Source organism: Crinia signifera, chromosome 3, assembly GCF_055691185.1.
Source record: "Crinia signifera chromosome 3, ASM5569118v1, whole genome shotgun sequence".
Taxonomy (NCBI): domain Eukaryota; kingdom Metazoa; phylum Chordata; class Amphibia; order Anura; family Myobatrachidae; genus Crinia; species Crinia signifera.
This window is the reverse complement of record NC_139219.1, coordinates 168,165,659-168,191,008: the sequence shown is the minus strand read 5'-3', so window position 1 is coordinate 168,191,008 and position 25,350 is coordinate 168,165,659. Positions and strand designations below refer to the sequence as shown.

Sequence of the window (25,350 nt, the reverse complement as noted above, 5' to 3'; positions counted from 1 at the left end):
TACAGTATCAGAATTTGTCCACGGCACCCCTAGATCCCAAAATTTTTTTTTTTAATTAAGTAGATTGTGTTTATATGTGCTTCTTAGGTTCAGTTATGTGGTAAGGGCAGGATTTGCTTTTGATTGTACACATATTTTATGATTGGCAGTCACCAGCACTGGTTTTATCCATAAATAAGTGATCATAAATAATTTGAATTGGTCCTGGACCACCAATCCATGGCACCCCTGCAAGTGCCTGAGGCACCCCAGGGAGCCACGGCACACAGTTTGGGAACCACTGTTCTAATCCATTCACATGCCCCGACGTTTCGGTCCGTATAAAAAGGACCTTTTTCAAGGAGCTTAATGTGAAGTCAAAGAGAAGCATCAGGCAATATAGGCTGTCCCCTCTAGGAAGAGGTTCTTATTCCCCTATATTGCCTGATGCTTCTCTTTGCAGACTGGGGAAAAGAAGTATATACACACACACACATATATATATATATATATATATATATATATATATATATATATATATATATATATATACATATATACATATATACATATATATATATATATATACATATATATATATACATATATACACACACACACACACACACACACACACACACACACACACACATATATATACACACACACACACAGAGAGGAGAGGGGTGAAAAATAATTGAGAGGACAGAAAGAAGAGGAGGCTGCAGAATTAGAAGGGCTGGTGAGCTAGAATGAAAACTATACTTTTTAAAAAGTAAATTTGATTGCTGAGAAGAATGGAAAGTAATGGTGTAACCTAGGAGGGCAACAGGTTCCCTATAGAGGTTATTCCTTAAAACAATTTCTTAGCCACACAGCCTACAATACCATCTGAATTTAAATCAATAGTGCTTGGGATGAGGTCTCTAGGTCTACAAGCATTAGGTTGACAGTCATTAGTTCAACATACAAAATGTGCAGACATAGTGAATAGATCAACAAGATCAACAAGCGTTATGTTGAAATAAAACATCACAAAGAGGAGATTTTCAGTTTTTTTTGTTTTTTAACCCCTTCCCGACATTTGACGTACATTTACGTCATGGTCGGGAAGCACTTCCCGACACATGGCGTAAATGTACGTCATGGATTTAAACTGTCACCGCGTCTATAGACGCGGTGACAGTTTCAACATGTCTGCTGTCCCTGACAGCAGACATGTCCGTGCATGCCCCGGGGGGGCTGCGATGCCGCCCCCCCGTCGGCGATCGCTGTGATTGGCTGTTCAGTGTGAACAGCCATTCACAGCGTTTTCCTGTGTCACCGGCGAATAACGTTCGCCGGTGACACGGGATCAGAGGTGATTGGTGCTGTAAAGTACAGCACCAATCACCGCGGGGTGTAAGGGTGACACTGGTGTCACCCCACCTCACCCCGCCCGCCCCCAAAGGCCGTGATTGGTCCGTCGGACCGACGGACCAATCACAGCCAAGGAGGGAGATTTAAACTAACGGTGACTGCACTGCAGACGCCATTCCGGTCTGGAAAGCGTGCAGTGCGGTCACCGTACCCCCCTGCCGCCATACTGACCAGAAATACTTGCTGCAATACTTACCTGATCGCTGCTGATTGCTTCCTGGATCCTGTGCAATAATTGTGCCATACTGTGATATTGTGCTGCTGCTGCACTGTATTAGTATTAGCTAGATAGATAGAGAGATAGATAGAGATAGATAGAGAGAGATAGAGAGAGATAGAAAGAGAGAGATAGAGAGAGATAGAGAGAGATAGAGAGAGATAGAGAGAGATAGAGAGAGATAGAGAGAGAGATAGTGTCAGAGAGTGCTATATTTTGTGCTGCTGCAGTGTGATATAGTTATAGATAGAGAGAGAGAGATAGAGAGAGAGAGATAGAGAGAGAGGCCTACTGACAGAGTGCTATATTTTGTGCTGCTGCAGTGTGATAGTTATAGAGAGATAGAGAGAGAGAGAGAGATAGAGAGAGATAGTGACAGATTGTGCTATATATTTTTTATATAACTGACTGCTGCCCCCTCCTTTTGTGCTGATCAGTATAAATTAACTGATCAGTAACTTTTTGGGGGCGCAGGTTTTTTTTTATATATAGATATACCTGTGAGTGCTGCTGCTGCAGTGTCATAGAGTGTTAGATAGTGTTAGATAGTGAGAGATAGAGAGATAGAGAGAGATAGTGATAGAGAGTGCTAAATTTTGTGTCTGCTGTCCCCGCCTTTTGTGCTGATCACTATATCTGAGGTGATCAGCAACTTTTTTGGGGGTACAGAGGTTTTTTTTTTTTTATATATACCTGTCAGTTGCACCAAAGGTTGTGCACCTGCTGCACCTCACTGGTAATCAGTGTCGCATCACTGATCACCTTTTTTTTTTGTGTGTGTGCTGTGGGGTATTTTTTTAATTTTTTTTTTTACACACACTGTGATTTTGTGGGTGTCCTGTGGCCGCTGTGCGCTGATCAGTGACGTACATCACTGATCATCTTTTTCGGCACAGGGTTGATCTATTTTTTTTTTTTTTTGATCAAATTCCTGTTGCCTTTGAGCGCTGTTCAGTGACAGACGTTACTGACCAACATCTGTGCTCAATTTTTGGCGCAGGACCTTTTTTTTTTTTAACCCCTTCCTTTTTTTTTTTTTTTAACCCCTTCATTTTTTTTTTTTTTTTAACCCCTTCATTTTTTTTTTTTTTATTGGTATAAAGCATTTTTTTTTTTTTCTGCACCACATACACACTACACACTACATACCCCCCGGATTGAAATAAAGTTTGTGCCCCCCCCTACACTATACACGTGTTGAAACATTTCACTACCGGTAACACAAAAATAAAAATGGCATCCCAAATGTCCTCCCAAATGTCCTCCCAAATGTCCTCCCAATCATCCAGGAGAATGTATTCAGTGGAGGAGGCATATGCCATGCTTGCTTCTGACTCTGACACAGGCAGTGATGCAAGCGGGGAATTTGAAGGATTTGCCTTAAGCTCCTCTTCCTCCTCTGCTGATGAGGGACCCCCTCAAAGACGCCCCCGTAGATCAGCTGAGATTCCCCCCCCAATAATTGATCTAGTATGGACCCCACCACCAGACAATTTTGAGCCCCAGGTTCCTGAGTTTTTGGCCATGCCAGGAATCCAATTTGATTCCACAGGTCTCAGAGAAATTGACTTTTTCAAATTATTTTTCTCTGATGATTTTATAAATTTAATGGTGGACCAAACTAATTTATATGCCCAGCAGTTTATTGCTCAAAACCCCACGTCATCATTTGCTAGGTGGACCCCTGTAGATGCAGTAGAGATGATGACGTTTTGGGGTCTGGTGTTTCATATGGGCATAGTAAAAAAGCCAGAAATTAGGCAATATTGGAGTACAGATGTTCTGTACAGTACTCCATTTTACCGTATGGCCATGCCCCGGACTCGATTTGAGACAATTCTTAAATTTATACATTACACCGATAATGCACAGTGCCCACCCAGAGATGATCCCACCTTTGACCGGCTATTCAAAGTCAGGCCGGTCATTGATCATTTCAGTGCCAAATTTGAAGAGGTGTACATCCCTGAAAAATTTATTTGTATCGACGAGTCCCTTATACATTTTAAAGGAAGGGTTAAATTCCGCCAGTACCTTCCCAGTAAGAGGGCAAGGTATGGCATAAAAATGTATAAGCTGTGTGAAAGCACCTCAGGGTACACCCACAGGTTTAGGGTTTATGAAGGGAAGGATTCAAGAATTCAACCGCCAGAATGCCCCCCCTCCCTCGTAGGTGTTAGTGGGAAAATTGTCTGGGATTTAGTGCACCCCTTCCTGGATAAAGGTTATCACCTCTATGTGGATAACTTTTACACTAGCATCCCCCTGTTTAAGGCCCTTGGTTCAAGAGGTACAGCAGCTTGCGGTACTGTGCGCAAGAACCAAAGAGGCCTCCCAAAAACGCACATTGCCCAAATAATGAGAAGGGGTGAAAGCAGGGGAATATGCACCGAAAATATGTTGTTGGTCAAATATAAGGACAAGAGGGATGTCCTTATACTGACAACAATTCACGGAGACAGTACCACCTCCGTCCCTGTACGAGGTACCAGTACCCACACCTCCAAACCTAATTGTATCCTGGATTACAATAGGTACATGGGCGGAGTGGATCTTTCTGATCAGGTACTGAAGCCGTACAGTGCCCTGCGGAAAACAAAAATCTGGTACAAGAAGGTGGCCGTGTATATCATCCAGATGGCACTGTATAACGCTTACGTGCTATTCCGTTCTACCGGCCAGAGGGGGACATTTATGCACTTTCAAGAGGAAGTCATAAAGGGCCTAATATTTGGGAACCAGCAGGCAGAGGGCCCCAGTACTTCTAGTACTGGCCCCCGTATTGTACCAGGGCAGCATTTTCCTGATGAAATCCCCTCCACTGGAAAAAAGGGCAGGACACAAAAAAGGTGCAAAGTTTGCTATAAAAAGGGAATAAGAAAGCAAACTATTTTCCAGTGTGACACTTGCCCCGACAAACCCGGCCTATGTATAAAGGAGTGTTTTAAAATATACCACACATCTATGGAATATTAGGTTCATCATTTCACCGTGCTTCGGGGGTCTTGCTAATGCCACATAGCACCCACCATTCATTCCACCAGAATCTGAGCCGCAAAATCCAAAAATCACTCCTTCCCTTCTGAGTCCTGCCATGCACCCAACTGGTATTTTTTGGTCACATGTGAGGCATTGCCGTACTCGGGAGATATTGGGGCACAGATTTTGGGGTGCTTTTTCTCCTTCATTCCTTGTGAAAATGAAAAATTTTGAGCCAGAACTGCATTTTTGTGTAAAAAAATGTAATTTTTCATGTTCACTGCCCAGTTTTATCAAAATTGGTGAAACCCCTGGGGGTTTGAAATGTACACTATACCCCTAGATGAATTCCCTGAGGGGTGTAGTTTGCAAAATGGGGTCACTTGTGGGGGGGGTCCACTGTATTGGTGCTTGGGGGGTCTTGCTAATGCGACATAGCACCCACCATCATTCCACCAGAATTTGTGCTGCAAACTCCAAATATCACTCCTTCCCTTCTGAGTCCTGCCACTTTTTGGTCACACATGAGGCATTGCCGTACTCGGGAGAAATTGGGGCACAGATTTTGGGGTGCTTTTTCTCCTTCATACCTTCTGAAAATGAAATATTTTGAGCCAGAACTGCATTTTTGTGTAAAAAAATGTAATTTTTCATTTTCACTGCCCACTTGTATCAAAATTGGTGAAACCCCTGGGGGTTTGAAATGTACACTATACCCCTAGATGAATTCCCTGAGGGGTGTAGTTTGCAAAATGGGGTGACTTGTGGGGGGGTTCCACTGTATTGGTGCAACATAGCACCCACCATTCATTCCACCAGAATCTGTGCTGCAAAATCCAAAAATCACTCCTTCCCTTCTGAGTCCTGCCATGCACCCAACTGGTATTTTTTGGTCACATGTGAGGCATTGCCGTACTCGGGAGAAATTGGGGCACAGATTTTGGGGTGCTTTTTCTCCTTCATACCTTCTGAAAATGAAAAATTTTGAGCCAGAACTGCATTTTTGTGTAAAAAATGTAATTTTTCTTTTTCACTGCCCACTTGTATCAAAATTGGTGAAACCCCTGGGGGTTTGAAATGTACACTATACCCCTAGATGAATTCCCTGAGGGGTGTAGTTTGCAAAATGGGGTCACTTGTGGGGGGGTTCTACTGTATTGGTGCTTGGGGGGTCTTGCTAATGCGACATAGCACCCACCAAAATTCCACCAGAATCTGAGCTGCAAAATCCAAAAATCACTCCTTCCCTTTTGAGTCCTGCCATGCACCCAACTGGTATTTTTTGGTCACATGTGAGGCATTGCCGTACTCGGGAGAAATTGGGGCACAGATTTTGGGGTGCTTTTTCTCCTTCATATCTTCTGAAAATGAAAAATTTTGAGCCAGAACTGCATTTTTGTGTAAAAAATGTAATTTTTCATGTTCACTGCCCACTTGTATCAAAATTGGTGAAACCCCTGGGGGTTTTAAATGTACACTATACCCCTAGATGAATTCCCTGAGGGGTGTAGTTTGCAAAATGGGGTGACTTGTGGGGGGGTTCCACTGTATTGGTGCTTGGGGGGTCTTGCTAATGCGACATAGCACCCACCAAAATTCCACCAGAATCTGAGCCGCAAAATCCAAAAATCACTCCTTCCGTTCTGAGTCCTGCCATGCACCCAACTGGTATTTTTTGGTCACATGTGAGGCATTGCCGTACTCGGAAGAAATTGGGGCACATATTTTGGGGTGCTTTTTCTCCTTCATACCTTCTGAAAATGAAAAATTGTGAGCCAGAACTGCATTTTTGTGTAAAAAAATGTAATTTTTCATTTTCACTGCCCACTTGTATCAAAATTGGTGAAACCCCTGGGGGTTTGAAATGTACACTATACCCCTAGATGAATTCCCTGAGGGGTGTAGTTTGCAAAATGGGGTGACTTGTGGGGGGGTTCCACTGTATTGGTGCTTGGGGGGTCTTGCTAATGCGACATAGCACCCACCAAAATTCCACCAGAATCTGAGCTGCAAAATCCAAAAATCACTCCTTCCCTTCTGAGTCCTGCCATGCACCCAACTGGTATTTTTTGGTCACATGTGAGGCATTGCCGTACTCGGGAGAAATTGGGGCACAGATTTTGGGGTGCTTTTTCTCCTTCATACCTTCTGAAAATGAAAAATTTTGAGCCAGAACTGCATTTTTGTGTAAAAAATGTAATTTTTCTTTTTCACTGCCCACTTGTATCAAAATTGGTGAAACCCCTGGGGGTTTTAAATGTACACTATACCCCTAGATGAATTCCCTGAGGGGTGTAGTTTGCAAAATGGGGTGACTTGTGGGGGGGTTCCACTGTATTGGTGCTTGGGGGGTCTTGCTAATGCGACATAGCACCCACCAAAATTCCACCAGAATCTGAGCCGCAAAATCCAAAAATCACTCCTTCCGTTCTGAGTCCTGCCATGCACCCAACTGGTATTTTTTGGTCACATGTGAGGCATTGCCGTACTCGGAAGAAATTGGGGCACATATTTTGGGGTGCTTTTTCTCCTTCATACCTTCTGAAAATGAAAAATTGTGAGCCAGAACTGCATTTTTGTGTAAAAAAATGTAATTTTTCATTTTCACTGCCCACTTGTATCAAAATTGGTGAAACCCCTGGGGGTTTGAAATGTACACTATACCCCTAGATGAATTCCCTGAGGGGTGTAGTTTGCAAAATGGGGTGACTTGTGGGGGGGTTCCACTGTATTGGTGCAACATAGCACCCACCATTCATTCCACCAGAATCTGTGCTGCAAAATCCAAAAATCACTCCTTCCCTTCTGAGTCCTGCCATGCACCCAACTGGTATTTTTTGGTCACATGTGAGGCATTGCCGTACTCGGGAGAAATTGGGGCACAGATTTTGGGGTGCTTTTTCTCCTTCATACCTTCTGAAAATGAAAAATTTTGAGCCAGAACTGCATTTTTGTGTAAAAAAATGTAATTTTTCATTTTCACTGCCCACTTGTATCAAAATTGGTGAAACCCCTGGGGGTTTGAAATGTACACTATACCCCTAGATGAATTCCCTGAGGGGTGTAGTTTTCAAAATGGGGTGACTTGTGGGGGGGTTCCACTGTATTGGTGCTTGGGGGGTCTTGCTAATGCGACATAGCACCCACCAAAATTCCACCAGAATCTGAGCTGCAAAATCCAAAAATCACTCCTTCCCTTTTGAGTCCTGCCATGCACCCAACTGGTATTTTTTGGTCACATGTGAGGCATTGCCGTACTCGGGAGAAATTGGGGCACAGATTTTGGGGTGCTTTGTCTCCTTCATACCTTCTGAAAATGACAAATTTGGAGCCAGAACTGCATTTTTGTGTAAAAAAAATAATTTTTCATTTTCACTGCCCAGTTGTACCACAATTGGTGAAACCCCTGCGGGTTTGAAATGTACACTATACCCCTAGATGAATTCCCTGAGGGGTGTAGTTTGCAAAATGGGGTCACTTGTGGGGGGGTTCCTAACTTTTAGCATGTTATGGTGCCTAGAAACCTACATGGTGCCTAAAAAATAATCTCATAAAAAGGAGGCTCCAAAATCAAGTAGGTGCTCCTTCTATTATGAAGCCTGTGGTTTGGTCACCGTGCACACTAGGGCCACATATAGGATATTTATGAAAACAAAAGAATTGGGGGAATCAATTTTTAGTCACATTTCTCTAGTAAAATGTACTGTGTTCCTTAGAAAAATGTATTAAAATTGCAAATCTGCAAAAAAAAAGAAATTTTGAAATTTCACCTACACTTTGTTTTAATTCCTGTGAAACACCTAAAGGGTTAACAAACTTCCAAAATGCTGTTTTGAATACTGTGAGGGGTGCAGTTTTTGAAATGGCATCATTTATGGGGGTGTCTCACATACAAGTCCCTCAAAGTCACATCAGAACTGAACTGGTCCCTAAAAAAATCAGTGTTTGAAATTTTCTTGAAAAATTGAGAATTTGCTATTCATATTGTAAGCCTCCTAGTGTCCAAAAAAATTAAAAGGAAGTTGAAATAATGATGTCAACATAAAGTAGACATATGGTCTATGTTAGTTATTCACTATTTTGAGTGGTAAGATTATTTGTCTCACAAGCAGAAAATTTAACATTTTGCAAATCGCTAAATTTTCCATTTTTTCACGATATTTTGGTATTTTTCACAAAAAAACACAGACCGTATCGACGAAAATTTACCACTAACTTGAAGTACAATGTGTCACGAAAAAACAATCTCAAAATCACTGGGATAAGTAAAAGCAAAAAAAAGTTATCCCCACTTAAGTGAGACATGTCAGATTTGAAAAAAAGGGCTCTGTCAGGAACGCAAAAACTGGCTCTGTCAGGAAGGGGTTAAAGATGGTTTTTATGCTTTACTATATTCTCACTTGGGTACTAGTGTGCCCAAAGTATTGCGAATGTAGAGAGCTATGCGAGGAGACTCAATACACTTATACTATACTGAAGTTGACGTAGACACCAAAAAACAACATAAAAACCTCATGTTGACCTAATGCTTGTGTCGATCTAATAACCATGTCGAACTAATACAGGTCGACCTGTTTCATGTGTCGACCGTATGACCCATAGTAATCCAAGATCATGTTTCAGTATAAAGATCAGCTCTGTACCCAAATGGGGGATATTAGAAATTTATATTTAAAAAGGAAATGTAAATATTTTAATCAAATGGTAGTGGCTAAGAGTAAAATATGAGGAGTTTGCTCATATAATGAATTACAGCTTAATTGGAGTCCACCTGTGGAAAACTCAGTTTATTAGACATGATTTGGAAAGGCAAACACTTGCCTATATAAAAGGTCCCACACTTGAAAGTGCATGTCAGAGCACAAACCAAGCATGAAGTCAAAACGAATGGTTTGTAGACCTCAGAGACAGGATTGTCTCGAGGCACAAAACTGAGGAAGGGAACAGAAAAATATCTGCTGCTTTGAAGGTCCCAATGAACACAATGTCCTCCATAATCCATAAATGGAAGAAGTTCGAAACCACCAGGAGTCTTCCTAGAGCTGGCCGGCCATCTAAACTGAGTGATTGGGGGAGAAGGGCTCTAGGTCAGGGAGGTGACCAAGAAACCGATGGTCACTCTGTCAGAGCTATAGCAGGGAGCTCCTGTGGCAAAAGGAGAATCATCCAAAAGGACAACCAACTCTGCAGAACTTCAACAAATCAGGCCTGCATGGTATAGTGGCCAGACTGAAGCCACTCCTTACTTAAATGCACATGGCAGCATGCCTGGAGTTTGCCAAATGCACCTGAAGCACTCTCAGACCATGAGAAACTAAATTATCTGTTCTGAGTATACAAAGATCAAACTCTTTGGTGTGAATGCCAGGTGTCATGTTTGGAGGAAACCAGGCACCGCTCATCACCAGGAAAATACCGTCCCTACAGTGAAGCATGGTATGGCAGCATCATGCTGTGGGGATGTTTTTCATTAGCAGGAACTGGAAGACTAGTCAGGATGGATAGAGGGAAAGATGAATGCAGCAATGTACAGAGACATCCTCGATGAAAACCTCCTCCAGAATGCACTTGACCTCAGACTATTTCAGCAGCACACAACCAAGATATCAAAGGAGTGGCTTCAGGACAACTCTGTGAATGTCCTTGAGTGGCCCAGCCAGAGTATAGCTTGTGGCACGATATTCAAAAGATTTGTGGCTGTAATTGCTGCCAAAGATGCATCAAAGTATTGAGCAAAGGATGTGAATACTTATGTAAATCTGATTGTGTTTCTTTAGTTTTTAATACATTTGCAAAAAAATCTCCCAAAAAACGTGTTGCGTTGTCTTTATGGGTATAGGGTGTAGAATTTTGAGGGGAAAACTTATTATATTCCATTTTGGATTAAGGCTGTATCATAAGAAAATGTGGAAAAAGTGATGAGGTGATGAGCGCTGTGGGCAGTAGAAGTAGCAACCAGTGGATTGCTGTATAGGCAAAAGCACGAGGAGACGCAGATGATGTAACCAGAAGTGCTGCAGCGTGGTTCGTGGCAAAGAGACTTCTTCCACCATTGCCAATATTACCCACAACTGGTCTGCAGCATAGCCCCAAAAGGTACACGTAGCCCAGGTTGGGAACCATTGAATACTAAAATCAATGCCATGTGGCAGGTTGTCAAAAAAAAAAAAATTACTACATCATTGCAACTTCAAAATGGACAAAGAGTTTATTGAGAAACCTGAATATGCGAAGTGTGGTATACATAAAAGTCATGACTTTTTATTGTAAATGTGATTGTTAAATGTGTTTTTTTTTTTAGTCATTTGCATACTTTAATACCCTAATGAACCTCCTCTTTTTTTGAACATATTAATGTTCAATTATTTGAACATATTAATGTTCAATTAATTTTTATTATTATTAGGCAACACCATTCTTAATATTTGATTGTAACACTAGATGCACTTTATATAGTAAATCACTTTTGCTCATTAGCACTTCCATTAGGACAGTTGGAACGCAGGATGTGTTCCACCCTTTTAAGTTCACCTAGGTCAGCTCAAGCTCCTCCACTAGGAATAGCGTTAGCTGTCAAGTCCGGATCAGATTAGGCCAGTTGGAACGCAATGTGCATTCCACTATTAGCTAGAAGTTCCTCCACCTAGATTAGTGAGCCGTCACGTCATATCCGCCATAAATGGAACGCAAGATGCGTTCCACCTGTTAGTAACAGTCGGTTTATGCGCCTATTTCCAGGACGCCACATCCACCCATGATGAGATTTCCACCAAGCCCTATACAATGAAGGCGATTTGATATGCTTAGCCGCCCAGTTTAATGAAATGCAATATGCGTTCCACCAGATGGAAAAGCGGCCTTCTTTGGAACGCATGGCATAACCTCCATGCGTTCCACATGTAAATTTCTTACCCTTCCCGAATTTTATTGACTCTTCACCCCATTGTAAAGATTTACACATCCAGCACTTTTCACATGGAGTTTAAACACACTTTTAAACTCTCATTTCACAATGTGATTGATTTCACTAAAAGGAAGTGATGTAATGTTCACAGCACTATATTAAGCCCTCAGGTTCTCATGCACTCACTCCAGTTTTTGGAATCCAGCAGTGCAGACACTCTCCTCTGAGCCTATGTAAGTACTTTTCTCCTATTTAACTATTTTTTTTTACTAGTCTAACTGGGCTTTAATATCAAACCACTTGTTTGATCATACTTGAAACTATAGTCTACCTTTGGATGGATTTTTTATACATTTATATGTACATGTATACAGAAATTGACTTTACACTGGATTAATATAGTCAGTAAATTTCCATAGATAATTGACAGAGATTTTAGTCACAGAATGACCTGAGCTAATTTGTGAGCCTTTGAGAAACCAGTATTTGGCAGTATGTAAAAATTTGAAATGGCATAAAACCTAATATCTATGGTAAATGACTGCTAAAGAACTGTATAAAACCCGTTTTTAGGCTTCCTTTATATAAGAAGATTGTTCTCATTGGACCATCTTATCTTTTTTGATAATCTACATCTCGGACAGCAAATTGGGTATGTCAAATCAATTGATGAGTCAATTTCCATCTCTTCTCATCTGTATAAACTGCGTGTTTTTCCCTTTCTCCTCCCTCCGTCACCTTCTTCTCTTCATGATTTGCTCCCCGTAAAATAATTTGTTAGGAATTATTCTTTATACATATGTTCTTAAGATTGTAATATTTAGTTATGCATTATAGTTTTCAGTGTTATCTCTCATTCAAACTGATTTATTTCTGACCCTGATGAAGTCATGCTATTGATAAAACAGGCTGCCTACACCAACTTGATGATCATTACTGTACCTTTGATTGTATTGAACGTTGTATACACAATTTTTTTATTAAATACTTTACTACAGTTGTTTATCCATTAACTACTTCATAGTGCCCTCTGAACCTTTCTTTCTGTCTTTCTATATATAGCTGTCTCTTCCTGTGCCTCTGGTGGCGTCTTGAAGAAGGGCACATAGATGCCCGAAATGTCCACACAATGTACTACTGAAATGATGACGTAAGATTATAAAAACGTTTTACATGCTTGTCAAGAAAAGCCTGGTGAGTGCTCCACTACTTATGTAGTATCTGGGCGCCCAATTTTACAATCGGGTCGGAAAAATCGCATCCGATATCGCATCCGATCTGATGCAATTTTCCATAGGATTCAATGTTAACATAGTCCTGTTCATTTCCCCACTATGGGCACAGAGTTGATTTTATAAAGCGTGGCGAGCGCAGCGAGCCCCGCATGGGGACGCGGATTACTTAAAATGTTTTCCGCGTCCGCTCGCCACGCTTCGGGCTTGGTGGCTCGCCATGCTTTATAAAATCAACTCTATGCCCACTTGAATAGTGGGGAAATGAACAGGACCTTGTTAACATTGAATCCTATGTAAAATCGTATCGAATCGCATCTGATTGTATGCCTTAAGGTAAGGCATACAATCAGAAAATCAGGCGCCCAGATACTACATAAGTACCAGTGCTCCTTTCTTTTCAGTATATTGATGGCCCTGGACAAGGATATGTGGACCTGGAGCTTGGGAGAGACACCCCAGCAGTAGCTGCAAAGTGGATTGGGAGTGCCATTTGATACACACACATATATAATATATAACATACGGAGATTAGATATAGCGATAGCCCCCTTTTAGCTCTTTTCCACTACTTCCCTGGAGAGATGTCATGTGGTGACAAATACCTTCTGGGCAATATTCTAACAGCTGGTAAAGCTTGTATTACTCAACTGTGGAAGTCTGCAGCAGTTCCTAATATATTGACAATTGAAAATAAGGTTCATAAACATTTGATTTTCGAGAAGGCAGATAGTAAATATTCTTCTTCTGCTTCCTGGTATAGGTGGACCTTGTACAGGCAGAAATCAGGTCAACCCTGTATTTATAATACCCCTGTAGACCTATCTGTCATCAGATCTCCTGGGTTGTACACGAAGTCTGATTCTTGAGGGTTGAGATAGTCCATATGGTTGTTTATTACTATATTCCAATTATGTATGTGTATTATCATATACCTTAAATATGTCTGTCGCCTCCCTTGTCTATATTACTTTCTACCCCAGTTTATATTTGTTTTTATAAAATGTCAATAAAAATGTAATGTTTAAAAAAAAACAAAAAAAAAAGGAAACTATAAATTACTGTATGGGAAAAGACTGCCATTGCTAAGCTGGTCGCACTAATAAGAATGTAATACTTGTGTTCTGTACATAGCCAGCTTGCGAGCCGGCCCTCCTACTTTTATGTCAGTTGGTTACTAACCAGTTTGTTTTATCACTGTTTCCAATTGTAAAGTGCAACGGAATATGCTGCACTACATAAAAAAAAAAAAAAAAAAAAACTGTAAATAAATAGCCAAGTCGCTTTCATGAAAATTCGTCTGTCTAGCACCATAAGAATAACCATTAAAAATGATAAATAACGGAAACTAACTTACCTGGCGAACACAAATGATTTGTTACATTTTTTATAGTTTTAACTGATTAATAAATGGATGGCACATCTATGCTGATGCATATTTAACTTGTATGCTACAGCTAAAGACAAAAAAAGAGATACACAATACCAGTGCCAGAGTTATTAGATGGGACCTCAGATTCGCTCTATCATTGCAGAGGAGAAACACAGGAGCTGTAAGGCTCAATCAGAGCTGCCTGTCACATTTATTCAGCTAAGGAGAGAGTAAATAAACCCTAAAAAGGTGTTTTTAAGGCATTGCGACTATACGCAAGTGCCAGGACCCTGCTAAATACAGCAAACTGAAAGAATCCAGCTAACATGCTCTTTAAGTAATTTAGTTAAATTGGTTTTTCAAAATTAGTAAATCCTTTTGTGTTGACTTTTCCACAAAATGTCAGTTACAATGCATGCTTTTTTCTTAATTATAATGAAAATACCAAGAGCAATATAAAACATTTGACAGAGGGAATATTACAGTGTTACTGATTTTAGCAAGTGCTTCGGGGGATTGGAAAACCACAAAACAAAAAGCATTTATATATTCAGGACAGTAATTTTTACCCAGTAGGCACGGAATGCCACTTTAATACTTTTCTCCATTGTTTAATTAACTGCTGCGGAATGTGGAACTCCAGATGACCTATTTCATGTGCTAACATTAGACAATGGCAACGAGCTGTACAGTTGTGTTGGCTTGTCAAGAGAATTCTCTCTGCTTTCCAGTGTGGGCTCAAAATGTGTTAATATTCTCTGTGGCAAAAAGATGCCAGGATTTGTATTTGTCAGGGCAAGAATAAAAACAAAACATGACTTCGTTATAAGACTTACGTTCTTCCTCTTTAGGGTCAAGCTGTGTTACACTGACAGATAACCGATCTACACGTTCTTGTAAGGAGTTCACTCTGAAGGAGAAACTGTGCGCTTCATTAAAGAGCTCCCCAAATATATCTTCTGCATATTTACCTTAAACACAGAAAAACACCGATTACATTACAGTAACAAAAAGTTCTCCACTATTAGAAAGGAAAAATTACACTGGCAATATATAGGATTTCTGCTTTATTGTAAAGAATGTCTCCAGGGGTTGTTGTACAATATACAGAATTCAGTAACCATGCTACCTGTAACACAGTGGTCGGGCGTCTGGTCTCTGATATTATTTATTTTCAATGGTAATAAACTGGACAGACCAAAAGAAAAAAAAAAACTATATATTCTTGCAATAAAGACTTTGTACATATTTGTGCAATTATATTTTTCCCTCCGACAAATCTGACGTCTCCCGCAACTTCCATTAACCCGTTGAGTACTAAGTGAATTTCAAAGTGTGAAAATTGGCAAGCAAAGATATGTATTCATCATAATGACCTGTAATGTTTCCGTCATATAATGTTTATTTGAATTTATATAACAAGTTAAGGAATGCTGCCATTTTTTTGCAGATATTTTGCACTTCTCACAGATGTTGGCCCCTCAAAAGGGTTAAGAGATGCAAAAAAATAATAGATTTTGTGGAACTTAAATCTCTTTCTATGACTTCATCTGGGGGGACACTACTTACTATGGGGTTAGTGAGGGAATAAGGTGCTAGAACTTAATAAGCTTACTCTTTAGCAGTATATAAGCTCCTCTACTCCAACTCCTTCCTCAGCTTGAACTTAAAAAGCACAAAGGATATGTTTAATAAACAGCTACTAGCACCCTTCGCATACACTACAAATACAGGAAGGACTGGAGTGTGCCCAGACAGATTTGATTTGCAACTACCAGAAAATCTTGCTTTCTCTTTCCAACTCTAGGATACACTTCAGTCTACTTGCCATAATATGTTTAAATCTTTACAAGATTGGAAAGGCGAAGGTATACAGTATGCATGAAATAAATGGACAATTATAAAGAAAAGTAATAATTAATAATGAAACAATGTGATTTGCCAGACTTTGAATGTGGAATGATTATTCGTGCTTACAAAAGCGTTACAAGTATTATCAAAATTAGAACTTCATTTACAATCTAAATCCTGGGTTTCTGGAAGCGTTTCAGATAGCGATGGCTTATAGACAGGCTTTCTGCTGCTTCAGTAGCCCATAGGATATACTTTGCAGCATACTGTTCATTTTATGTTGTGTGTGTGGGTGTCTCTCTCTTATGCGTCAGTGTGTAGAAAGAATGCACGTATATTTATGTCCCTGCTAATGTGTGTGTGTGTGTGTATATATATATATATATATATATATATATATATATATATATATATATATATATAGGCAGTGTTACAAATACATGCTAAGGCACACAGTTAAGGAATGGACGACATCTACAGAACAAAACTGGCATGGCTCAAAAAAGAAAATATACTTACTCAGGCTACTCAGTTGTCTAATAATATTTGCTAAAGAAATATTTGTCACACATTCTAGTTCATTCTTGATCCCCCTTGGCAGTGCAGTGTGGCACAGGTGCCTTGGATCGATGTTCCGTTTAACAAGTGGCATCCTTGAACAAAGTACAATGCTTTCTCACCTAGGAAAATAGATTTATACAGACTCAGTTCAGTTCAAAAAGTACAAGATAAAAAAATACAATTGTAAAATGTTGCATACGTGTATAAAATTAACATGATAAATATCTAAAACTAGTTGTTTTTTATGACTTTAATAGGATTAAACAAACTATAGGTATGTGTAGTATCATGCTATATTCTTCAATGGAAGAGAAGGATGCATAATCAATAACTGCACATTAGTCACAGAGTCAGATGTACTAAACTTGGAAAGTGAAAAAATGGAGACTAATACCCCTTTTCCATCTGCAAGCCGAGTCACACCTGGGATTTTGTATTCGGCTACAACCTGGATGCGACCCGGCATTTGCAAACCCATTCACACTAGAGTCCCCACCTGGCATAATGCCGGGCGGGTGACGTCACCGGGATGTGGGGTTGGGGAGGCGTCCCAGCGCCGGCACTGTAGTGAACGGGACCCGGGTCGCATCGACCCTGGTTACCAGTTTACACTACACAGTGACCCAGGTTGAACCAGTGTTCAACCCTGGTCGCTACCTGGGTAGAAATGCCGGGTCTCACGACCTGGGTTATTTCTACAGAGAGCGTTTACACCTGCCTAAAATCCCGGGTTTTGCGCGCTGCCGTGCAAAAACCCAGGATATTTAGGCTAGTGGAAAAGGGGTATAATAAGCCACCAGCCAATCAGCACCTGTCAGGCTACAGGCTGGATTTTAAAAATATGAGTCAGGAGCACATTGGTTGGTAGATTATCACTCACTTATCACTTTTCAAGGCTTAGTACATCTCGCCCTTTGTGTGATATACCAAAGCTTGTAGCACTGTCCATTGCGAAAATTAACTAGACAGAAATGATATTGAGGAAATAAAAGTAAAAAATGCTATTGATTTTTATAGATTGGCAAATCAATTGGTTTTGGGGTGGGGTGCACAAAGTACACAGAAAATCAATTGTTGCTCTGATAGGTTCCAACCAATTACATTTTAAGAACCTTAATAGGCAGAAATAGTGGACCATCCATACACCCTGCCCTATTGGCCATCAGTTGTGCTGCACATCTGAAGCAGTGTGTGTGTGTGTGTGTGTGTGTGTGTGTGTGTGTGTGTGTGTGTGTGTGTACCCAGCATAACTCACTAATTATTTAAAAAATGATTTGTATGTTATTTTTTTAATGAACAATGGGGCAGATGTTGTAAACAAATGGACAGAGCAAAAACCTTGGGCGCTGGTTTGTTACATCTAAAGCCTTTTTTCTGCTTTTCTATGGTGCAGTGACATTTGTTTGTGACGAGGAACAATTTTTTATCCTGATTGTATGTCAAAGTTTTTCATGTTTTTTTTAATAAAATGTATGTGGATCTTTTTAAGAAGAGTGGACTGTTCTGCTTTTTGGGCACTAGAAAGCATTACATGTGAACATCTGATTTGCTCTGAATCCAAGGGTCCAGTGCTGTGAGAGGTCCCTAAAAAATTATATTTTCAATGGGGCAGATGTATTAAGCTTGGTAAAGCGGTGATAAAGTGGAAGGTGATAATGCACCAGCCAATTAGCCCCTGTCACAAAAAAAGCTGATTGGCTTGTGCGTTTTCACCTTCCACTTTAAAAGGCTTAATACATCTGCCCCAGTGTCCTTTTGTGCAATAGAATACTACATTGCACTAGGTATAACAAATAATACCTATTGGGAAACAATCCCAAAAATGTACCAGATTAACAATTCTGAGGTCAGTAATTGTTTCTTTTTTTGAGAAAAAATTGTCAGCTGTTACCCAGGGGTTTTGTTACCTTTATATGGGACAACAAAGTTTAAAAATGTATTAAGCACAAACTTGATAGATGGGTATATATTTTCATTGTTACTAAGCATGTATGTCACTAGAAGTACATCTACTTGGCAAAAGAGAGTATATTGCTTTGAAGGGAATAAACTTGCTTTTTATTTAAACACATTCAGTTCAAAAGTCAATCCTGTAGCATTAGCTGAATGGCAGGAGCACAATTTGCCAGTACTTTTCTCTTGTACACTGGAGCAGTGGGAAAGTACAAGGCAATTCTTTCTTTCACATGAGGTTTACTCTGCCTGCTTTTCTGTCCAGTGGAAACTTGATGCTAATTAAATAATACATCATGTCAGGAACACTTACAATAAGACAAAGCTTTAGTGTGCAAACATGTGAGGCTAAAATCCTAACATTGGAATCCTTAATAATACTGTAAAATAAGAATATTACAGACAAGAATAGCATAGATGCAAGAATAAAAAGCTACATTTAAAATGCATTCAATTTCAATTAGTCAGCCACACAGTCTGATCCTGACACATTTTACCAAGCGCAGCATGAGTATCATTTTTGCAATCTGACATACAGTATTTGCAATCACACATATTTGAATGTTTGCGGCAATTAGCCAGATCACAATGCAGTATGGGAGTGTGGCAGGCAGGTGACACAACGTTGACAGATTGTGTAATTTCACATGCATTTCAGTGAAAAGCACCAACGCTAATTTTGGCTCATTGTGGGATGAGAAACATTCTGATATTGGTCCAATTTATTAAAATCAGGTCATCATCTTTATATTATGAAAGTGAGATGAAATCAAAATCAATTAAATGATATGTAACATAATAGACCATAGGAAAGTAGTCTTACCATCTTATCTTACACAAGGCCGACACTTCTATTAAGCAACACTAGATAGTTGGCCTAGGGCAGGCATGTCCAAAGTCAGGCCCGGGGGCCAATTGTGGCCCGTTCTGTCATTTCAAGCTGCCCGCAGCCTCCAGTTGGAAGCGGGCAGAGAATCAGATGTGGGAAGCACAGCACCAGACACTAAAGGTGGGGCCCCGGAAAGCGCCTTTACCTTGCTGTCTGCTGCAGTGAGGAGGTGCCGGCCGCCACAGTCAGATGTGTTTGGTGTCCTATCCCTGCCACTGCAATTGTATATCACCCTAGTCCACAATCACAGTGACAGCAGTGTTTGTGGAGGGCGGCAGCAAGGGGGAAGCTTGCTCCCGTAACATGCAGAGCAGAGGAGGGCGGCAGCAGAAGCATCTCCTGTCCTTGCAGTGCCTGCTTTGCCTCTCCTTCCTCTTGACTCACACAAGGGGCTGGGAAACATACAGAGAAGGGAGGGGGCAGAGTGGGGGACATACAGTGAAGGAGGGTCAGGCTGGGGAACACACAGTGAATGGAGGCAGTAATGGCCATTCAGAGAAGGGGGAGCAGGGGCAGGCTGGGGGATATACAATGAATGGGGGCAGAGTGGGGTACATAGTGAATGGGGGTCATACAGTGAAAGAGGGTCAGGCTTGGGGACATACAATGAATGGCGGAGAAGGGCAGGCTGGGGGACAGATTGAATAGGTGCAGAGTGGGGAACATACAGTGAATAGGGGACATACAGTGAAGGAGGGGCAGGCTGGGGGAAATACAGTGAAGGGACAGGCTGGGGGATATACAGTGAAGGGACAGGCTGGGGGATATACAGTGAAGGGACAGGCTGGGGGATATACAGTGAAGGGACAGGCTGGGGGATATACAGTGAAGGGACAGGCTGGGGGATATACAGTGAATGGGGGCAGAGTGGGGGACCATTCTGAAGTGATTAATGATTCAAAGAATGTCAGGCTGAATGGTCGGCCCCCACACATTTACACTTCACCAAATCTGGCCATCGTCTCAAAAAGTTTGGACACCCCTGGCCTAGGGTGAGGTTGAGACAATAGGAAGGGAATTCAAGTATTTATTGTGCACCAATAGGTAATGGGGTCTGAAAGATATTTAACAGTTTTGTATAAAGCTGTGACTGTCTTGCTAAATGCACTGCGTTTGGTTATCTAAATTGCAGTTTGGACATCCAAAAGCATATTTTGCACAATTCTGCTCGCTTCCTCATGCAGAAACAATAGACACCAATCAATAATTCCACCTGATGCACACACACTCAAACTGCAATTCCCCCATAATGGAGTTATATAGAATGTAATGTGGTGATTTTTTTTTTTTTTTTAATGCAGCCAAGCGTCGCTGGAAAAAAAAAGTAAATGAATATACCTGCATCTACATAAGGTGAGACTTATATGGAAAAGACAAGCACTAAATCTGACAACACTGTGAGCTGGGCAGTTTCAAAGATGCATGTTAACCCAATGGTTTTCATGCATCTCTGATGATGGGTTACATGTGCGTAACCAAGCCTGAAGCTAGGATTTTCATCACCCAGGGCAAGGCTGTAATTTGACTCAACTCGTTAGTAGTCATCTTCCCCCTCCTTCTGCATGCACATATGGGTACCACATGCAGGACCTGGAGCATGCACCCCTCTATTTTCAGCCTTGGTAGAACCTATAATGTATAAGTGCAGAACAGGTTCTGTGTGGTTGCATGCAGTGTCCACTGAGCTACAGCATAGTTGACAGTGGAGAGGGCAAGCATTGGCAGCCTTCCCACAAATGGAGGCATGTTGGATGATTCATTTAGTGTGTGGCTACACTAATGTTGTGCTTGTTGTCCTTGTGAGCAGGTTGCTTCCTGGACACTATGCAATTTGGCTCCCTGATTGTGCTAAAGTGATCGCTGCTTTTTGCTGTCTGCTAACTTTCAGTGCCTTTTGGATGCTCGTGCCCTGATCTGCTTAAAAGAGCTTCTATACACACACTGACTGCTCTGCTAAATGATTGGAGTGGTTTTGTTCCAGTTTTAAAAAAGTACTTACTTTATAGGTGCATACTAATTACATTTCTACTAGAACAATTTAAATCAATAGAATTGTTCATATTTTATTGGATCTTTCTGGATCCTTACTGTATTATATTGTATAATTATTTGTAGTAAAATTCATTGTTTTACAACAGTACTCCCTCTATTTGCTTATTTGGATGACTATAAGCATTACAGCTGTAGAAAAACCTCCAGTCCTGTGTGTCTGGGCTTTGTAGTTTATCTTGCATCACTCTACCAATAAAGTCCCATGAGTGCAGTCAAAAAAGGGGACTCTGCTAATGGGTTCATTCTTACTAAACGGGCAAAAACCAGGCATATGGGGGAGTAGCCTGAAGACTTAAAGGGAGCATGTGAAGCAATGTGGAATGAAACTGAACATCATGAGTCTAATGTCATAAATGTAGCATAGGAAAAAAATGGGCATAAAAAGGAAAAGTGTCTGGCATAACAGGATCATGTGTGTCAGTTTCAAATAGGGCATATGCTGAGGTATTACGAGCATGTGTGTGGAGGAGGGGGGGGGGTAAAAGAAAATGCAAAGGGTATGTGGGGGGGGGAGAAAGAAAGAGGGGGGGGGGAGAAAGAAAGAGCGAGAGAACGAAAGAAAGAGCGAGAGAACGAAAGAAAGAGCGAGAGAAAGAAAGAAAGAAAGAGAAAGAAAGAGCAAGAGAAAGAAAGAGCAAGAGAAGGAAAGAAAGAAAGAGCAAGAGAGAAAGAAAGAGAGCAAGAGAGAGAAAGAAAGAGAGCAAGAGAGAGAAAGAAAGAGAGCAAGAGAGAGCAAGAGAGAGCGAAAGAGCAAGAGAGAGCGAAAGAGAGCAAGAGAGAGAAAGAAAGAGAGCAAGAAAGAGCAAGAGAGAGCGAAAGAGCAAGAGAGAGTGAAAGAGCAAGAGAAAGAGCAAGAGAGAAAGAAAGAGAGCAAGAGAGAGAAAGAAAGAAAGAAAGAGCAAGAGAGCGAGAAAGAGCAAGAGAGAGCGAGAAAGAGCAAGAGAGAGCGAGAAAGAGCAAGAGAGAGCGAAAGAGCAAGAGAGAGCGAAAGAGCAAGAGAGAGCGAAAGAGCAAGAGAGAGCGAAAGAGCAAGAGAGAGCGAAAGAGCAAGAGAGAGCGAAAGAGCAAGAGAGAGCGAGCAAGAGAAAGAAAGAAAGAGCGAGCAAGAGAAAGAAAGAAAGAAAGAGCGAGCAAGAGAAAGAAAGAAAGAGCGAGCAAGAGAAAGAAAGAAAGAGCGAGCAAGAGAAAGAAAGAAAGAGCGAGCAAGAGAAAGAAAGAAAGAGCGAGCAAGAGAGAGCGAAAGAGCAAGAAAGAAAGAGCGAGCAAGAGAAAGAAAGAAAGAGCGAGCAAGAGAAAGAAAGAAAGAGCTAGAAAGAGCTAGAAAGAGCTAGAAAGAGCTAGAAAGAGCTAGAAAGAGCTAGAAAGAGCAAGAAAGAGCTAGAAAGAAAGAGCAAGAAAGAAAGAGCAAGAAAGAAAGAAAAAGAAAGAAAAAGAAAGAAAGAGCAAGAAAGAAAGAAAAAGAAAGAAAGAGGGTACTTATGTAGTATCTGGGCTGCCGATTTCTAAATCGGGTACATCGCATCGCATCGCATGCGACCATCGGATGCGATGCGATGCGATGACCCGATTTTTCCATAGGAATCAATGTTAAAATGGACTGAGTCCATTTTAACATGGAATTCAATGGGAAAAAGGGGTCCTTTTCATACCCCTACTATCCAAGTGGGCATGGAGTTGGATATAAACCTGTGGCGAGCGTAGCGAGCCACCGAGCCCGAAGCGTGGCGAGCGTAGCGAGCCCCGCGAGGGGACACAGAATACCGTCCCCTCGCGGGGCTCGCTTCGCTCGCCACGCTTCGGGCTCGGTGGCTCGCTGCGCTCGCCACAGGTTTATATCCAACTCCATGCCCACTTGGATAGTAGGGGTATGAAAAGGACCCCTTTTTCCCATTGAATTCCATGTTAAAATGGACTCAGTCCATTTTAACATTGATTCCTATGGAAAAATCGGGTCATCGCATCCGATGGTCGCATGCGATGCGATGCCGCATCGCATCGCATCTGATTGTATGCCTTAACTTAAGGCATACAATCAAAAAATCGGCAGCCCAGATACTACATAAGTACCAGAAAGAGCAAGAAAGAAAGAAAAAGAAAGAAAGAGCAAGAAAGAAAGAAAAAGAAAGAAAGAGCAAGAAAGAAAGAAAAAGAAAGAAAGAGCAAGAAAGAGCAAGAAAGAAAGAAAGAAAGAGCAAGAAAGAAAGAAAGAAAGCGCAAGAAAGAAAGAAAGCGCAAGAAAGAAAGAAAGCAAGAAAGAAAGAAAGCAAGAAAGAAAGCGCAAGAAAGAAAGAGCAAGAAAGAAAGAGCAAGAAAGAAAGAAAGAGCAAGAAAGAAAGAAAGAGCAAGAAAGAAAGAAAGAGCAAGAAAGAAAGAAAGCGCAAGAAAGAAAGAAAGCGCAAGAAAGAAAGAAAGCGCAAGAAAGAAAGAAAGCGCAAGAAAGAAAGAAAGCAAGAAAGAAAGAAAGCAAGAAAGAAAGAAAGAGCAAGAAAGAAAGAAAGAAAGAGCAAGAAAGAAAGAGCAAGAAAGAAAGAGCAAGAAAGAAAGCGCAAGAAAGAAAGAGCAAGAAAGAAAGAGCAAGAAAGAAAGAGCAAGAAAGAAAGAGCAAGAAAGAAAGAGCAAGAAAGAGCAAGAAAGAAAGAGAAAGAGCGAAAGAGCAAAAGAAAGAGCGAAAGAGCAAGAGAGAGCGAAAGAAAGAGAAAGAGCGAAAGAGCAAGAGAAAGAGCGAAAGAGCAAGAGAGAGCGAAAGAGCAAGAGAAAGAGCGAGCAAGAGCAAGAGAAAGAAAGAAAGAGCAAGAGAAAGAGCGAGCAAGAGAAAGAAAGAAAGAGCAAGAGAAAGAAAGAGCAAGAGAAAGAAAGAAAGAGCAAGAGAAAGAAAGAGCAAGAGAAAGAAAATAAGAAAGGAGCGAGAGAAAGAAAGAAAGAGCAAGAGAAAGAAAAAAAGAAAGGAGCGAGAGAAAGAAAGAAAGAAAGGAGCGAGAGAAAGAAAGAAAGGAGCGAGAGAAAGAAAGAAAGAAAGGAGCGAGAGAAAGAAAGAAAGGAGCGAGAGAAAGAAAGGAGCGAGAGAAAGAAAGAAAGAAATATATATTCTTTGTGGATTTTACATGACACCCAATTCCCAAAAAATCTATTCACTGCCCATTTGCTTTGTAAATAGACACATAGTTACATAGTTACATAGTAGGTAAGGCTGAAAAAAGACTTGCGTCCATCTAGTTCAACCTGGTATAGATATCCATTGCTGATTTGGTAGGTTCTGGTATTTTACAGACAAATTATATTTCTTATTTGTACCCATGGATGTTTTTCTCCAGTAAATGTTTGTCCAACTTTGCCTTTAACGCATTTAATGAGCCAGCTGTTACCACCTCTCTGGGAAGAGAGTTCCAGAGAGTTTGACTGTTCTGACCGTAAAGAAATTCTTTCTACTAGCTGAATGAAATCTTTTTTGTTCTAATCTATACTCATGCCCTCGCGTCCTAGATTCCTTTCTAGTAGAAAAGAGGGTGCGTGACAGTTACTTATATTGGCCCTTGATATACTTGTACATGTTGAGCATGTCCCCCCTTAAACGTCTCTTTTCTAATGTAAATAGTCCCAAATTGCTTAATCTCTCCCCGTAGCTTAAATTCTCCATTCCCCTAATAAGCTTTGTTGCTCGCCTTTGGACTTTTTCTAATTCTATGATGTCCTTTTTATAGTGTGGGGCCCAGAACTGTAGAAACACTTTTTTTTTTTCGAAACCCCAATCAAATTGTCATTAGGTCATATATCCTATCTTAATAATATTAGCCTCAAGACACCAGTATTGAGGCTAATAGGACAGCTCTGGCTGAATCTATTGGCAGCTAATGGGATTTGAGGTGCACATAAAGTAACCTAAAATAAATAGATAGAGATATAGATATATACACACACACACACAAACACATAGATATATACATA

General features: G+C 40.8%; 1 protein-coding gene across 1 annotated transcript in view; it reads right to left on the bottom strand.

Annotated features, from left to right (window-relative positions):
* WASF1 (WASP family member 1) overlaps window positions 1–25,350 on the bottom strand; it is an 83,449-nt gene that overhangs the window by 36,952 nt on the left and 21,147 nt on the right. Inside the window, exons 2-3 of the mRNA XM_083176908.1 lie at window positions 16,473–16,633; window positions 14,939–15,073 (exon numbers count right to left, since the gene is read on the bottom strand). Of these exons, the coding sequence (XP_083033034.1) occupies window positions 14,939–15,073; window positions 16,473–16,605 (268 nt within the window). The 5' untranslated portion in view covers window positions 16,606–16,633. The remainder of the gene's footprint in view (window positions 1–14,938; window positions 15,074–16,472; window positions 16,634–25,350) is intronic.